This window comes from Raphanus sativus, chromosome 2 (assembly GCF_000801105.2).
Source record: "Raphanus sativus cultivar WK10039 chromosome 2, ASM80110v3, whole genome shotgun sequence".
Lineage (NCBI taxonomy): Eukaryota > Viridiplantae > Streptophyta > Magnoliopsida > Brassicales > Brassicaceae > Raphanus > Raphanus sativus.
In genome coordinates, this window is record NC_079512.1 from 8,968,009 (window position 1) to 8,986,724 (window position 18,716).

The 18,716-nt window shown below is 39.7% G+C and overlaps 2 protein-coding genes across 2 annotated transcripts; one reads left to right on the plus strand and one right to left on the minus strand.

The window, feature by feature from the left end:
* The first annotated feature begins 1,159 nt into the window (after positions 1-1,159).
* LOC108833114 (uncharacterized) lies at positions 1,160-6,434 on the plus strand. Its single transcript, XM_057004057.1, has 4 exons — positions 1,160-1,707; positions 1,823-4,667; positions 6,174-6,206; positions 6,360-6,434. The coding sequence occupies exons 1-4, from the start codon at positions 1,160-1,162 to the stop codon at positions 6,432-6,434; spliced, it is 3,501 nt and encodes a 1,166-aa protein (XP_056860037.1).
* Positions 6,435-8,602: 2,168 nt separating this feature from the next.
* Positions 8,603-9,956, minus strand: LOC108823900 (F-box protein At5g50450). Its single transcript, XM_018597212.2, has 3 exons — positions 9,706-9,956; positions 9,460-9,622; positions 8,603-9,380 (listed from the first exon to the last, which is right to left on the minus strand). Exons 1-3 carry the CDS (start codon positions 9,849-9,851, stop codon positions 8,727-8,729), a joined length of 963 nt encoding a protein of 320 aa, XP_018452714.2. The 5' UTR covers positions 9,852-9,956; the 3' UTR covers positions 8,603-8,726.
* Positions 9,957-18,716: the final 8,760 nt, after the last annotated feature.

Consider the following 18,716-nt stretch of genomic DNA (forward strand, 5'->3'; position numbering starts at 1 on the left):
GCGCGTGCTATGCGACAACAATACATCCAGATGGACTACAATGAAGAGAATGGTGGGAGACAAGATTTCGTCAGGGTCAGACTGAACTGGAACATCAATCAACCGTTGAGGTTTTAGAGAAACTTTCAGTTCACTCCTGGAGTTAATACGTTGCTACGCTTTCAGTGTGAGAGACTGCGAGGTTTCTGTGAAGTTTGTGGGCTAATCACTCATGACACAGGAGCGTGCGTCATCAACAGTGGAGGTCCTGGTCCTGGTGGTGATGATGGATACAATAGTGCAGAGGACAATGATGAAGCGGATGATGAAGTGGAGATGGTTCCAAATCAGGGGATTATCATAGAGGAAATAGGTGATGAAGATGAGGTTGCCGAACCAGATCCCGTGGCTGATCAGATTCAAGAGGAGTACGAGAGGAATGTAGCTGCTCTAGAAGAAGAGAATGATGATGATGAACTATGGAATGGACCTGCAAGGACAACCATGTTTACTTCTGAGATGGAGAGAGACCTTGTGGATCCAGCTGTCTTCAACAGAGGCTACAACAACGCTGATATCGGTTTGAAAAGGAAAGATTGGTTGCGCTCTGCGAATGGTAATGCTTCTAAGTTTGAAAAGGGAGAGACTAGTGGAACCAGTGCTGCAAAGCGTTTGAGAGAGACACCGGTTGAGGCTCCTGCAGAAGCAATGGAGGATGATAAGGAGACTGATGATGCAACTGACATGGTGAGAGGCGCGGTGGGCCCTGAACCACCATTACCACCATGAGGACAGCCTGTTGGAACTGTCGAGGTCTAGGCAATGACTCGACAGTTCGACGCCTTAAGGAGATAAATCGGAAGTATCTCCTGGACATAATATGCCTCTCGGAAACAAAACAGCAGGATGATCTCATTCGAGATGTTGGTGCTCAGTTAGATTGCTTATCTTATTTTTCAGTTCCTCCTTTGGGTTTTAGTGGTGGTTTAGTTATCTATTGGAAATCTCATGTAGAGTTGCAAGTCCTCTTTCATTCTCCTAATCTGACCGATTGTAAAGTTCAAATCAATGAAAGTATTTTCTATTTGTCCTTTGTTACGGTAACCCAAATACAAGTCTCAGACATCATACATGGGAGAAGTTAGAGCGTTTGGCTGTCAACAGAAGGAATGAATCATGGATGGCTCTTGGAGATTTTAATGAAATATTGGGTAATCACGAAAAATCTGGAGGAAGAATACGACCTGAAGCTTCTTTTTCTGATTTCAGAGCAATGATGAGGAATTGTGCTTTTACTGATCTTCCTACAGTTGGAAATCGTTTTTCTTGGGCTGGGAGAAGGGGTGATGATGTGGTTCAATGTTGTCTGAATAGAGTCATGGCTAATCCTACTTGGTTGTCGGAATTTCCAGCATCAGAGACAGTATTTTTGGAGCTGGGAGAATCTGATCATCGACCACTACTTACATATCTTTCTGCTGAAAGAGAAAGACCAAGAAGACAGTTTTGTTATGATAGTAGACTGGTAGACAAGGAAGGATTTGGCTCAACAGTACACAGGGGATGGAAGGGAACTGGTCAATCAAGCTTTGTTCAGATTCCTCTTATGCAGAGAATCAGTAGATGTCGACAGCAAATAGTTACTTGGAAAAGAAGTAACAGAACAAATGCAGAGGAAAGAATTAAAATTCTTCGTGGGAAGCTAGATACTGCTATGAGTGGGAACAAGTATGATTAAAGAAGACTTAAATCAGGCTTATCTTGAGGAGGAGATTTTTTGGAAGCAGAAAAGCCGAGTGATGTGGTTGAGAGCAGGTGATAAAAATACAAAATACTTTCATAGTGTTTCACGAGCAAGGAGAACACGATGTACTCTTTCTTCTATCCAAGATGATAATGGGGTGATTCACAGAGGACATAAGAATATAGCACAGGTAGCTACCAATTATTTTAACAATCTCTATGCTTCACAGAGTGATGTCAGTACGTTATTCCCTCATGTTTTTCAAGATTTCACTGAAAGAGTCAGTGATACGATGAATGAGGATCTTATCAGAGATATCACAGAAGAGGAAGTGAGAACAGCTATCTTTGAAATTAGTCCTCATAAAGCTCCAGGACCAGATGGTTTTCCTGCTGTTTTCTATCATCAACACTGGGATTTGGTCAAAGATGATATCATGAGAGAGATAAGGAAATTTTTCAATGATGATGGTTTTGATGAAGCTCTAAATCGAACTAATATTTGCTTAATACCCAAGGTGTACCCGCCGACTGGTATGTCTGAGTTCAGACCCATTGCTTTATGCAGTGTTGTGTATAAGATTATTTCTAAGATTCTTATCAATAGACTCAAGAGCTATCTTAGTGGTATTATTACAGAAAATCAGACAGCCTTCATTCCAGGAAGAATGATATCTGATAATATAATAAGGGCTCACGAGATTCTTCACAGTCTGAAGGTACGTAAACGACAAGCTACATCATATATGGCTGTTAAGACAGACATAACAAAGGCTTATGATCGTCTAGAATGGTGTTTTTTGGAGGAAACAATGAAAAGAATGGGTTTTCATTCACGATGGATCAAGTGGATCATGTCTTGTGTGTCTTCTGTGAATTATGCAGTGCTCATTAATGGAGTTCCTGAAGGTCATATAATACCACAGAGGGGATTAAGACAGGGAGATCCCCTCTCTCCGTATCTATTCATAATTTGTGCTGAAGTCTTATCACATCTTATGAACAGAGCTATGAATGATCGTTCTCTGCTAGGAGTGAAAATAGCTTTGCGTGCACCGGCTGTGAATCATCTTCTATTTGCAGATGACTCTTTCTTCTTCTCATTGGCTAATCCTAAGGCGGGTAGGAAGTTAAAACATATACTATCTCTCTATGAATCAGTATATGGTCAGTCTGTTAATCTAGCAAAATCTTCTATTACTTTTGGAAGTAAGGTCTCAGATGATGTTAAGAGAAGAATGCGCAGCTTGTTAGGCATACAAAATGAAGGAGGAAATGGCAAATATCTGGGATTGCCCGAGCAGTTTGGGAGAAAGAAAAGTGATATATTCAGATATATTATTGACAAGGTTAAAGCTGCAACTCAAGGATGGAATAAGAAGTTCTTATCGCATGGTGGTAAGGAGGTTTTACTTAAAGCTGTGGCTTTGGCAATGCCTATTTACTCCATGAATGTATTTAGATTGCCGAAGAATACCTGTGAGGAAATTAACAGTATTTTAGCTCATTTCTGGTGGAGTTCTGGGGATAAGAAGGGTATGCATTGGTACAGTTGGGATCGACTCAGTGTACCAAAGAAAGAAGGAGGTTTAGGCTTCAGAGATCTTGAGAAGTTTAATCAAGCATTATTGGGGAAACATGTATGGAGAATATTACAACAACCGCAGAGTCTTCTATCTCGCCTACTGCAAGCTCGTTACTTTCCAGATGGATCTATACTGAATGCATCTTTAAAGAAAAAGGCTTCTTATGCGTGGAAATCTCTATTATTCGGAAGAGATCTACTGAAGAAAGGTCTGAGGTTTATTATTGGTAATGGGTCCTCTGTTAGTATGTGGGCAGATCCTTGGCTACCTACACACCCACCGAGAGCACCAAGAGCTATTGCAAATGCAGAAGCTCTAGAAAGTGTACGAAACTATATACAAGCAGATGGTACAGGATGGAATCTAGATAAACTTCGAGGAAAGGTTGTTGATGAAGATGTTGAGATAATATTGCGGTTGAAAATCAGTTCTAGAGCAGAGTTGGATTTGTTGGGATGGCATTATACTGATGATGGAATTTACACAGTAAAATCGGGTTACTGGCTCAATACTCACCTACCAAATAATACACCTATTTCTCCAACTTGGGGTGATCCACTGCTAAAACAAAAGATCTGGAAATGCAGTTCTCCTCCTAAGGTTAATCATTTCCTTTGGAAAACTCTCTCTAGATCACTTGCAGTTGGTAGTAATTTAAAACGAAGGCACATTACTCGTTTTGATCAGTGCATAAGATGTTGCTTAGATATGGAAACAGAGAAGCATATGCTTTTTGACTGTCCTTATGCTCAAAGGATATGGCGTGCGTCAGGTGTAGCTAATGATACAATTTTGGATCCTACTGCCTCATTGGAAGCTAAAATAGAAGTTTGTATTCAAGCAAATACAACAGCATCTTTGGCTACTATCAAGGACCTTCCTATTAGTATCTTATGGAGAATTTGGAAAAGCAGAAATTTATTGATGTATCAACAGAAGAATCTTCAATGGTGGGTTATTCTAAAACAGGCTAGAACTGATGTTATGGAATGGTCAACAGTCAATTGCAAACAACAAGCAACAGTTTCAAGGACTTCTGAACTCAATACGGGCCATGTAAACTGGAGAAGACCTGAAGAAGGATGGAGCAAATGCAACTTTGATGGATCTTTTATCAACCCAGAATTACCGGCAAAAGGGGGATGGATACTGAGAGATTCTAATGGCGTGTTTATTACTGCAGGTCATGGAAAAGGCCAGAGAGTTGAATTTGCGTTGGCTGCAGAACTTCAGGCCTACCTTATGGCTCTACAATTCTGTTGGTCACTTGGTTTCACAAAGATAATATTTGAAGGAGATAACAAGAAGCTGGTTGATATTATTACTTCAAAGACTTTGCAGTTTGGCCTGTATAATTGGGTAAGAGAAATCAGATGGTGGATGAAAAAATTCAAAGACATAGAACTCAGATGGATACGCAGGCAAGGGAATATGGTAGCTGATAGCTTTGCAAAAGCAGATTTACCAATTCATACATCTTTTATTTCGTATCATTTTGTTCCTCGGTTGGCTACTATGCATTTGCATAAAGACTATGTATGTTCGTCATGTTACTAATAATAAGATGGAGTTATAAAAAAAAAAGGAATAAGTTCAATTTTTTTTTAAAAAAAGTTGTGTTTGTTAATATGAAAATTGTCTATATCTATGGTTTTCTTATATGATCCTTAGACTAGGGCTTTAGAAACATGGAGACCACTATAAATAGCAAGATGTCATTGAGGAATCGACAAAACACTTAAGGATATATTTATATAGGAAGAGTGGACTTCTCTTTGAATTGTTCTTGGGTTCGTTCTGAGCTAGACGCTGGTGTATCATGCAACAGAGAGACATAAGCTAAGTAGTTTAAGAATCTTTCAGTATCGATTGTTAAAGTGCAACAAATAATGTAAAAGTAATTAATCAAGTCTTGTAATAGAATATCTAAAAGGTGATTTCTAATATAGAAAAACGTGTTTGATAATCTCATTGTCTCTTGATTTATATTTTGACATATAATATTGTGTTGCATCTTGCACTTACAATTGATATCAGAAAGGATTACCGGCATCATTGGTGTGATCTAAAGGTGAAGATGGACACAATTGTTTATATGAAGAAGCAATCATGTTGAAGGAAGATATATATGATTATTGGAAAGCTCGCATGAAGCAATTGATTCAAGGAATCAATGAGGCTGTATGGACAACTGGGAAGACTGGCTGACAAGAACCTACTACGGTCACAGAAAATGGAAAGAACAAGATCACGAAAAAGAAGAATGAACAGAAGCAGAGAAAGGTGCGTCAATTTATACACAAAAGCTCTGCAGTAATTTTGGTGTTGTTGAGGCAGATCAGTTCCTACTGATTCAGGAAAGTACGTTAGCTATATAGGCGTGGTAGATCCTGCTGAATTTGTTTGAAAGAGATGACAGCCTCAAGGAGACACACCTGGAATATCTTGCGTCGTAGTTTGATAATATAAGGTGGACTGATGATAATTATGTGGCAAGCATTGGTGCCAAATTCAGTGCTATGTCACATGAAAAATATGTACTTGGGAAGAAGTAAAGGAGAAAAATCTGGTGAAAAAATTGCTACGTTTTCTTCTAACAAAGTTTGTAGATCACAAGGCAGTCTTGATGATGACTGCGAGAACATGTATAAACTCAAGTTTGACAAACTTGTGGGTCTGGTGAATGGCAGAAGATGGATACATACAATAGCTTAGTTTTTTGCGTTAATAAGTGTGAAATTTATGGCTGACAAATGTGGTGATAGACATCATATGACTGAAAATACTCAGGGAAGTGATCGTAAAAGTGACAGGAGAAGAGAATAACTCTAATGCTTTGAGTGTGTGAACTTTGGTCATATGAAGAATGACTTCCTTATTGCACAACGTAGTGGGCTCGTATGTCTTTAGTGCAAGGGACTTGGACACATCAGGAGTGAATATTCAAATGCACATATGGGAAAAGATAGATCATCTTGATGGTCTGATGATCAAGAGTTGGATGATGGTGTAAAGAGGGTGACAAATCTTGTTGCATTTGTTGCACACTAGGATGGATCAGGTAAATCCTTTGATTCAGATGTTGATACAAACGCTGAGGAATATCACGTGGTTCATGATAAGTAGTTGAAGCTCAAGGATTAGAAATCTGAAGTTTCTTCATGATCTAGAGCAAAGTCGGGAACGGAGAATGACTCATGAACCTTGTTAGGAGCGAAAAAAGTTGGTTGACAAACTTACTTTTGTAAAAGAGAAGAAAAGTCTTTTGAACATAATTAGTAAGCTGAAGGACGTTGCTACTAATGAACAACAGAAAGCAAAGATGGCGGAACGTGATTTGTTTGAGAATTGTAAATATATAAAGATGCTCAATAGTGGATTCAAAGAATTGGATCTGATTCTCTCAATCGGACAACAAGTCAAGGTGAATATCATGACTAGAAAATAATAAATATTAAAAATTCAAATAATAAAATTGAAAATATTTTGCCAATTTTTGCCAATTGTTTTTTCACGAAAAAGTCAGAATTTTCTTTTGATATTTTCTTTTGAAAGCGGTTTTAAAAAGAAGTTTAGGAAAACCTTCTGGATGTATATAATATTTTCTTGAGTTTGTAAAAAAAATATGAATTACATTTATAAACGTGTAACTAGACTTTTGAATGTAACTTGTATATATTTAGGAAGATTTTCTTAAATTTGTATGACATCTTTCAAAATATTAGAGAATCTTTTCTGAAGTATATATTTACAAACTTTGATATTCATTTATTGTTGTGAATGTTTTCTATATTTATAAAGAAATTATATATTTAAAAGTATATTCTTAAACTTTAGAAGATGTTATATATTCAATAATATTTTCCTAAATAGGCATATAAGTCAAATTTACGAAGATATCATACATATTCAAGAATATTTTCCTATAACTTTAAGAAGATTATATAAATATTTTAAAATATCTTACTAAATATATTAAATGTTCAAAATTACGCCTAACACGCCAGTTGATCTAGACCTATCGGCAAACTAAATAATTGAGAATTATATGGGGAGAATTTTGACAATTATTATTTATATATTCAAGAATAAATACATTACATTTATTTTAATAATTTTCTTATTTTTGATAAATATAGTTATATATTAAGTGTTTAAGTGAAGGTACAAAGAAAACCTCCTTAAATATATTCATAGAAGTCTTCATAAACATTATGAACTTTTCCAAAATTTTATTAAGGTATTATATATATTCAGTAGTATTTATAAATATAAAAAAGTTAAGTTTATTAAAATATTATATATATTCAGTAATTATTTTACAAAAAAAAATTCTCATCCGAAAAGAAAGAAAATTGTGAAAACAAAATTCATATGATTCAAATTTTTTTAATTTTTTTTCATCGAAAGGCTATTCTTTTACTCCAACTTGAGATGATATGAGTAATGAGACTAGAATAGAACAATCAATGAAATAAAGAACCCTATGAAAAGATCATGTAGTAAATATTTGATTATAGGCATATTTTCAGAATCTCTATCCTCTCCAATTTTGTTGCAAAGCTTGACCAAACATGAGACTCCTTGATCATCACAATCAAATTTTTGGAATCTGTTCCAAAGTTTTGACATGTCGAATGCTGAAATATATTCTCCATCATTCATCTTAGTGCTTTCACCTCTGAATGTAAAGTAGATTCTCTTTGAATATGATTATTTGTCCCCATAAGTTGTACTTTTCCCAAGTTATCTAGCTAAACTCATCTATACCCATTAAATTAGACCGTAGATGTCCATGATCTATTTATCATGCAAATATTACCCAAGTTTAAGCCTTAAGATTCTTTAATACTAAGGTCATGTGTAACTGATGATACTACCTCATTTGCATTAAACCAAACAAATATTTTTTAGTTTTAATATATGAATATAGCTGTTTTATATATACCTCTAATAAATGTTATATTGGTCCTTTTTAATCTTGTTTATCAGTTAAGAAAAAACATGTTTTAGAATTATTTAAGACCATTTATCTTTATTATATTTTTGAAACCTAACAATTTTAAGTTAGTTTTATCACAAAATATAAATTAAATTGGTTTAAAAATAAAAAACCAAAATTGAATATTTTAATTTCATAAATTTATTTTTTTACAAAATATAATGGTGAGAATCCAATTTATTTTTGAAAAAAATAGAATCTAATTAATTGTTATACTGTTTGAAAATAAAATGTTAATTATAATCATAAATGTTATTTTAAGAATATTAGTAAAGAAGATAAAGAACAAAAAAAACATGAAAAGTTGATCGATTATCAATAACCAAAAAAAAAGTCAAAAGGTTACAGAGACAGACTGTTGGCAAATTAGACATTTTCTGATTTAATATTGAAAATTAAAAAAAAAGGCAGAGCAGTTATCGAGCAGCATGATTCTCAACTTCCACAGCATCAACGTCACCCTCACCGATCTCCGCGGCCGCAACCCACAGATCTAACGGTGCACATTCCATCTTATGCTTCACTCTCCAATCCAACGCCTGACATCCTCTCGAACAATAGTTCACTTTCCCACACACCGAACATCGCCGGAACTCATGCGACCGAGTCTCCGGCCTTCCGCAACCGCCGTGAGAACACATCCTCAACCCCTCCGCTAAAACAACCCGACCCGAACCGAACCAATCCTTCAGAAACCTGTTAACCGGACGAATCTCCTGAACCGGTTCGGTTAGCGTTTCGTCTCCAGATTTGAGAGAGAGGTAAGAGCCCGCGAGCTCCCTCGCGTTCGCTTGAATCAAAAGCCGACGACCCTCGGCCACGTCGCGAGGAACGCCGTAACCGTCTTGTAGGCAGTGACCGAGCTCCCGAAGCGCGTCCACGTGGCCGAGGTATGCGGAACGCGCGCAGAGAGCGACTCCCGCGCGTAGGTTCTTGTCCGATTTGTTACCGCCGCTCCCGTTGAACTGAATCACCGACAGCGAGTAAAGCGCCGGCGCGTGAGACTTAATCGCCGCTCTTGCCATTAAAGATGCGCCGCTCACTGGGTTTTCAAGACAGTAAAATCGGATCTGCGCAAAAAAACAAAAAAAAAAATCAAGAGAGAGAGAAAGAGAGAGGAGAGAGGAGAGAGAGAGAGAGGAGACGAACCATTCCAAGAACGTAGCAAGCGTCGATGTTTCCGGCATTAACACAGAGTTTGAGGAATCTGTGAGCGGAGTCAGACCATTTCTCCGCGGTGACGGCTAGGGTTTGAGTTCCGGCTCTGGATAAAACCAGAGGATGAAAACCCAATCGGTTCAGTCTCTTACATCTGAAACGACAAAAAGAGAGAGAGTTTAATAAAAATAAAAGAATCGGGTGGCTTTGGTTTGGAGGGGAAAAGGCATGACTTACGTGATGAGAACGGTGAGGAAATCGGCGGGAGAAGAAGCAGAGGAACTGAGTTTGCGGAGGATAGAGATGACGAGATCGTCAGGTAAGTCGTCGATGTTGTTGACCTTGGGGTTCTCTAACTTGGGCTTTTTGTTGAGATGCGTCATCGGAAATGATTAAACTCGTTGGAGGAGAACGAAGATGAGAGTGGAGAGAAAGAAGGCAGAGGAGGAGGAAGATGTGTGTTTCTTTCATTTATACACACAGAAACACACTCGTGATTATAAAAGAAACTGTTTTTTTTGTTCTCTTTTTTGCGTCAAGGCCTCGTGGCTTTTTCTTTATCTTTTATTTTATTTTTGGCTTCTGGCTTTTCGCTTTAACGTCTATCGGAAAATTAGGATCAGAATGGTAAGTGTGTAATTGAGATTAAGATGAATAGAGATTAAACACGAGTAATTATAAACACTGATATTTTAACGATCCGCCAAACTACCAACTAGACCTTGTTTAGTGTATAAATAAATACCAAATTAGTGAATATAAGAATAAATCAATCATTTTCAAAAATATTTGTCAAACCAAATTATTTTTTGTTATTAACCTGAGGTATCTCATAATGAAAAAATTGTGATAACAATAAATATGTAAAGCTGTATTCTCATAGATTGTTTTTTTATATAAAACTGAAATCTTTTTGTGTATAAATACCAAGTTATTGAACATGTATCTAGCAAGTTGTTGAAAATTCTTTTTTATTTTGCCATTATTTACAATAGTTTAAAACTAATTTATACATATATACAGGATATTTTTTTGAAAAATTAACAATTAAAATACTATATATATATCTTCTCTATTAAAAGAGAAGTACAGATTTTATCTACCATTTAAAAGTCACATTAGACCATTTCCTAGAAATCACAACTGATATTTATCTATTTGCATAATAATATCATAACAATAATTGTTATTGTAATTTATTATTTTCTTTCCCTAACAACTAATTAAAAGTATTGTTAATGAAATCTTTTCCTCCTGATTTCTTTCCTAAGCATATGCTTCTTTTTTGTTCTAACTTGTGATATTTAAATTTGTTGGTTTAATTGTAGCTATGATATAACCATGATTTTAATTAAAAAGGACTAGTATATATATATAGTATAAGAAAGTAGATGATGATAAATAAAATTTGAAATTTAATTCATGTAAGAAAATATAATTTTTTGTTAAAAATCATTATTAAATTTTAAAGATGAAGTTTATATGTTTAAAAAAAATTTAAGGTTGATTGTAAACTTCATATTTAATGGCTAAACTGTTTATCTTTTATATACCAAAAGATGAAGCTTTATATGTTTGCTTAAGAATATATGTGGATCATAAAATCTAGAATATGAATTTGGCAGTGTTTATGAAATTAAGGAACAAAGAACTTGTAAGCAACAATATTCTTATAAGTAATCAGACACAAATTGATGAAAATAGGTTATATATTGTGAAAGCTTAACTGCTAATCCTTCAACTCTCCGATCAAGAACTCCGAATAAGACAAGGCGATATGTTGACTCAGAGTTCACCGCACTTCTCTCAACCAACGGAGAAGCTGCTATAACTCTCTGGAGCTGGTATCGAACCAGCAACACTAACTGCTCACAAGCGAGCTTCGATTACACCCTATGACTCGTGAACGATCTCTCTCTCTCTCTGTGAAGTCTAACAACCTAACAACCAGAGAGACGAGCTAATGGTTTTATACTTAACCATTTACACACGTGCAAACCCACGCCTAGCTCTAGGAGCCGTCCACGTGTCTAAAGATTATCACACCTATACAAAGACTCTGACTCTACCCGAGTCTTAACAACACTTAGAATAAATCTACCTAAGCTCAAAGTCTTGTATCTTCCCGCTTGATCTGATGACTATACTTCATCATTCAAATCTCCACCTTAGGCACAGATCAACCTCCATACCTTACTTGTGCTTTTGACCACACACTTGAATCCTTCACCGGATTCCACACACCCCATTGCAGGATGCAAATAGAACTTTACTCCTTACCAATACGAAGCATCTTCAATGCTTCCTTCACCTTGTAGACCGGTAGAGCTTTAGTAAAAATATCCGCTGGATTGTAAGCTGTAGCAATCTTCAGTACACGAACGATCCTCTTCTTGATGAGATCTCTTCCAAATGATACTTAGTAGCGACATGCTTAGTTCTCTCATGGAATACCGCGTTCTTAGAGAGAGCTATGGCGCTCTGAGAATCACAAAAGATCTCCACCGTTTCCTGACCAAAACCCAACTCCTCTGCTAAACCTTTCAACCACACTCCCTCTCGTATGGCTTCTGACATTGAGATGTACTCTGCTTCGGTAGATGACAGAGCCACTACCTTCTGAAGTTGTGATATCCAACTGATTGTGTTTCCTCCAGCAGTAAACACTATACCGTTGCTAGACCTCCTTTCATCTAAGTCACCTCCATAATCCGAATCACAGTAACCTTTGACTACGAACTCTCCCTTATTCTTGAAACAGAGCCTTGTTTCTAACGTGCCTTGGATGTAGCGTAGAACCCACTTTACTGCACTCCAATGATCTGGCATCGGATTACTCATAAACCGACTGATGATTCCTACTGGATATGCCAAGTTTGGGCGAGTCCCTATCATTGCATACATGATACTTCCGACTGCGCTTTGATAGGGAACACCTTCCATTCTATCTCCTAACTCTTTGCTCTCTTCGTCTGAGGGTAACCGAAGCTTGAAGTGTGCTCCCAACGGTGTTGCCACAGACTTGCACTGATCCATTTTGAAGTTATTCAGGACCTTCCTCAAATAACTCTCCTGAGATACCCATAAGCAGCCTTTTACTCCGTCTCTCTCAATTTCCATTCCAAGTATCTTCTTAGCATCACCGAGATCTTTCATCTCAAACTCACTGTTGAGTAATATCTTCAACTTCTCTACTTCAACTTTGTCTCTTGAGGTTATTAAGATGTCGTCAACATATAACAGAAGGTATATGCCACTTCCCTTCCCCACGTTCTTGAAGTAGACACAGTTATCATACTGGCTTCTCTGGAACTGATTAACTTGCATGAAGTCATCAAACCTCATATTCCACTGACGCGGCGACTGCTTCAAACCGTACAGTGATCTCTTCAGCAAACAAACTTTGTCTGGATGCTCCTTATCCACAAACCCCTCAGGTTACTCCATCACGATGTACTATTCGATGTTACCGTGAAGGAAAGCCGTCTTCACGTCCATCTGTTGTAGTTCCATGTCGAAATGAGTTACTGCAGATAGCATGTATTTGATTGAAACATGCTTCACGACTGGAGCAAAGATCTCCTGATAATCAATTCCTTCCTTTTGTGAGTATCCCTTTGCTACTAGTCTGCCTTTGTACCGTGGATCCTCTACTCGAGCAATACCTGGCTTCCTCTTGAATAACCATCTGCAGCCGATTGCTTTCTGCCCTTTAGGTCTGTTGACTAATACCCACGTCTTGTTCTTCTTAAGAGATATCATCTCTTCAATTGCTGCCTCAATCCACTTGTCACTGTCGGGATCTTGAAGTGCTTCTTGATAGCTGCGAGGCTCAGTGCCTCCATCCTCCACTATCATACACATCATCACTTCAAATTCTTCTTCATAACTCAGGAAATCACACTCGTACTCGCTGAGCTTTGCTGGTGGAACTATCTGCCTTCTGCTCCTATCTCTTGCCAGTTGATAACCAGACAAGTCTTCAGTTTCATCTGTAGTAGGCTGATCTTGAACGCTTCGTTGTTCTCCACATCTGCGGGTGCTCCACCTTGAGAAGAACTGCCTGCAGCCTCTGTTTCATCACTGACCTCAAACCTCAGAAGCTTCATGTCTGACTCTTGCATCTCTGTTGACTCTTGACCCTTGTCCTTCACATCTCTGTAAAGCTGATCTTCTCGGAATACAACATTTCTGGTAACAACACACTTTCGTTCATCTAGAATCCAAACCCTGAAACCTTTCACGCCTTCAGGATAGCCAGTGAAGATCCCTCGTTTGGCTCTAGGATTCAGCTTTCCATCATCTGAGTGTATATATACTACACACCCAAACCTCTTCAGTCCTGTAAGTGATGGCATGACTGATGTCCATATCTCCTCTGGAACCTTGAAGTCCAGAACTGACGATGGTGATCTGTTGATAAGGTACACAGCTGTAGACGCCGCCTCTGCCCAAAATTTCTTCTCCATTCCACTCTCGCTGAGCATACATCTGACCTTGTTCATGATAGACCGGTTGAGTCTTTATGCGACTCCATTTTGCTGAGGCGTGTACGTGCAGGTCCTGTGACGCACAATGCCTTCTTGCTTGCAGAAACCGTCAAACGCTATGTTACAGAACTCGAGTTCATTATCTGTACGTAGCCTTTTGACCTTTCTTTCTGATTGAGTCTCAACCATCCTCTTCCATTCGCAGAAGCTCCTGAAAGCTTCATCTTTATGCTTCAAGAAATATATCCATACTTTCCGAGAGAAGTCATCAGTAAATGATATGAAGTATTGACATTTACTGAGACTGAATGGAACGTTGGGTGATCCCCATAGATCCGAATGAACATAGTCCAACTTGTTCTTCGTGACGTGCTGAGCTGCACCATAGCTTGACCTATGAGTCTTTCCCATGATACATGCTTCACAGAACTTGATGTCTGTAACTCTTTTGCCATCGAAGCATCCCTTCTTCGATAGCTCTTCTAACCCTCTTTGACCGATGTGACCCATCCTTGTGGGAACCGAAATTCGCACTGTCGATTTTAGTTAAGTTAATCGGAGGAAAGCTAAGAAAAACCTAACTTTCCCTGAAGGTCCGGATTCTCTGCGACAACCAACGACAAGTGATCAAATAAATGCGGAAAGGTTTTATTAAGATTTGAGACTGGACCTTAAGGAAGGCTGCCTACGTACCCCTTTCGGGGATCAAGTCGGACGTAGTTCAGTTGGAGTTGTTTGAACAAGAGATCAAACTGCCTGGCGGAGTTCGTCTAGTACGAGCGTTAGTCATAGAAACGGGCATGTCGAGAATAATGCCTAGGGTTTCTATGTGCGGAACTCTAAGTACAACAAGGGTTTTGTTAAGAGTTGGGACTGGACCTTGAGAAAGGCTGCCTACGTACCCCTTTCGAGGATCAAGTCGGACGTAGTTCAGTTAGAAAGATTTGAACAAGAGATCGAACTGCCTGGCGGAGTTCGTCTAGTACGAGCGTTTGTCATAGAAACAGGCGTGTCGAGAATAACGCCTAGGGTTTCTAGGTGCGGAACTCTGAGTAAAAGAATTGTTAGATTCTTCCGAAGGAACAGAAGTCTGTGGACAAGATGAAGGCAGAACGAGAGGCGGCCAGACGTCCTAGGTCATGCCTTGCTAGTCTAACCACCTAAGTTCTAAGTTCCCTCAGTCTAAAATCTCGGATCTGCTTTCCCTCTAGGATTTTTGCTCTCTCTTAATGATTTTCGCTCTGCCTTTCTTCCTCTCCCAAAGCTCCTTTATATACTCCTTCTTATGACGGTCTATTCTCCTCCTGGGCCGCAAGGCGGGCTTCTTTCCATTTTCGTCGGCTTTCATCGGGAAACTTGACATTTATCTTCGGGAAACTTGACATTTATCCTTCCGGAAATTTAGCATTTATCTCGCTATGCAAAGATAAACGTAAATCGTCGTATCTATCTCAGATAATCGTAAACGGACTGTCCGATCGTGTTTAGTCCCTTTCGGGCCGTTTCCAGGACTTCCGTGGTTTTCTACGATCTCTCCGGAAGTTCTTCATTCATTCGTAGAGTTGAGACGAGTGGTGTCTTAAGATAACCATTGCTGTTTCGTACGAAGAATTTAAGATCTTCCTTCCGGTTGATACCTTACGAGTTTCCGAAGTGTTTCCGACGGTCTTTGATTGGAGTAAGGACTGGAGTTTCGTACACGGAATCTCGATGATTCGTCCTGCGAGGACTTGAGAAAAACTCAAAGTACAAACTTCAGACTGCCGGGGACTGGGATTCGTGTACCGAAGATCGTTATCCGAAGACCCGAGCCAGCACGGGGCTAGCCGCCCGGCGGTCATGGCCAGCACGGGCGCTAGCCACCGGCGGCCACGGCCAGCACGGGGCTAGCCGCCCGGCGGCCGCGGCCAGCACGGGCGCTAGCCGCCGGCGGCCACGGCCAGCACGGGGGCTAGCCGCCGGCGGCCAGGACCAGCACGTGCGTCTCGACGAGGGCTTCGATTTGATATCTTGATCGTTCTCTGGGTCCTCACGGTTTGAGAGAACGGGCTCTTTGAAGTTTCAAGGCGGATTCCTTGTCGTTCGGCCTATCCAAACTTAGATCACTTCCCGTTTCTTCCTTATACTTTCGTATGACAAATAGACTTAGCCGTTGATTTCGAGATAACCGTTTTTGACCCCAACAGTTAGCCCCCCAGCATGCAAGATGCGGGAGCGATCTTGCGGGCGGAAGATTATGAGTTGAAAATCGAAATTTTTGGCTAAGAGTATTTCATTGCGGAAATCCACATCACCTTTGATTGGCGATCTTGAACGTGACGTCGGGAAGACCGTGAGTTCGTTGCTCAACTTCGACTCGATTCTTGCTGGTCTGAAATCCGTGTGCACCCTTGTCCTGCATTCGGAGGGTTCGGAGGACCAGGACCACGCAGTCAAGGATCGCGAAGCCGGCGCATATGAGACATGCAGTGGTGGTGCGACCAATGGAGGCGACGGTGAGACCGTTCCTACTTTGGGTGAGTTTTGAGGATGAAGGTGATGCTCCGGGGAGCGTTTAGGTTTATCAATCCCTTTAGAGATTTTTTATTTTGATTACATTTCGGCCGTTGGTTGGCCATTATGTATGATTTCAGGACTGGCCGTTGGTGGCTTTGAGTCCCTGCCCTTTTTAGGGCGTTGTATTGAATTCGCGGTATGCATTTATAAAATATTTTGCGTTTAGAACTTCTGTTTGTCGAAGTTAGAGGGGCAGGGTGTGAGTTGTCGTCTCATTCCTGCCTCCCTGACGATCACCGTATCCGTAGTTTGTACAAAGCGAGATTTTCCTGCGGTTTACGATTTACGCAAAAATTCGTGAAAACGTTCAGACTTGAGTGAAGAGACAAGTTTTGGGATCTCGCGTCGTTGACGCTTTGCCTATGAGATGTTAAGATACCAGCAAGGCTGGGTTTAGGGCAAGACTAGGTTTACTCTCAGACTGAGGCTGTGCGATGACAAATCGGCTTTCGTTTTGCCTGTTTGTGATTTTAACCTGATTCGTACCGTTTTAAAATCCGCGAAGTGGTATCGGCTTATATGATTTGTCTGGGCACGAATCGAGCTACTTCCTTTACGAAGTGCTGAACCAAATTTGGATTTTTTGTATAGCGCGCTATGGGATCCTTGTCGGATGTAAAAGAGCCTACCCTTAGGTGGCTTGTCTGTTTAGGACGTTAGAGTTCGTTTGTTGTGATCAGCAACAACGAAATGATGCCGTTTTGAAGGCGTATGAATTTGTTATCGAAAAATGTTTATCCGAGCACGAAGCGACGTCTCGCAGTGCTGTGATTTTATTTTTCTCATGCCATAAGAGGATTATGGGCTTTCGCTTATGATTTGATTTATACTTTCGTCAAGTGTTAAGGATAGAATCCGAGTAGTCACTTCGGATTGTGATTTTGTCGCTTGGTCCGTATGCTACTTTTTAGAGAGCGAGTTTAGGTGTAAGCGATGAGAGACATGTGTCTGGATGTGATAATCGTTTCATGGATACTGGATCCGTTGTCGCAGCCGTTTAGTAGTTGGCGAATTGTGTTGAGGATTTAGGACCGAAGGGTCGCGTAAATTTTACCGGGGGGGGGGGGGGGGGGAAGCGTCTAACTTCACTATGTTTCGTGAAGTGTTGGCCTTCTGAGATTTGTTTTTGTAAGAATGACTCGTATAGCTCTGGGAGCTTTGCTACGAGCGTTTCTTTTCGTGCCGCGTTTTATGGGGCGTATAGAACTTAATCGATTTGATGATAAGTTTAAGATCTTCCGTTTAACCATTTGGTTGTTAGGATCAAGTTTCGTTATCGTATGATTTCCGATTTTGGGTTATACGACAAACTGCTTGCATAATATCCGTTTGGCGTTTTACGACAAATCGTGGATTGTCTTTTTTAGCCGTTACACGGTTGGAGCGGTGGTCGCTAAGTATTGTGGATCGGCATGGAGGCTGACTTCAGCCGTTTAGCCAAGGAAGTCGTTGGTAAAAGACCAGTCCATGACCCTTTGTGTTACCGTTAAGATCGTGTTTAGTTGACGATTGTCCTTAATGGCGATGTCGAGTGCATGTTCGGGCTTTATGGAAAGACGTAGTTGGCCGAGGGCCGAATAGAGTTCGTCGAGATAGACATGCCAATCATAGAGGAGTTTTCCAAGTTATGGGTGATGGCTTTTCGAAACGATTTTCCACTTTAGGTTTCGTTTTTTTTGGCGAAAGTTGCTTCGGGTTACTCATGAAGTTTTACCGAAGGTTATTTCGTTAATTTTGTAGCTCTCCGTCGTGCCATTAGTCTCACGGAAGCGGAAAGAGTATGCCAAGGATGCGCGGCGATCGTTTCTCGGTTTTTCGAGAGATTAGATCGGTTTGCGCGTTATGCCTAAACAGTCAAGGAACAATAGAACAAAACTGGAAGAAAATGCCTAAGACTTAGCTAGCTAGACTTTCCACCTAGGTCCTAAGTTCCCTAAATTTTACGGCGGTTTACAAGACGTTCCCATCCCTTTCCTATGATAAAATTTTCTAAGTCGGACATACCTTAGTCTCATTGATTACTCGAGATTGCCTCATGTTCGTTCCTCTTTGTCTTCTAACGTTTTATTGTCAAAGGTCTTCGCCTAAGTTCATATCCTCGTTTCCTCGTACTGCTGGTTAAATCGACCATGTACCCGAAGGAATAGTGCAGAATCGTTGAAGCAAAGGGAGGAGAAGTAGGCGAAACTCGAAGAAGGCTAA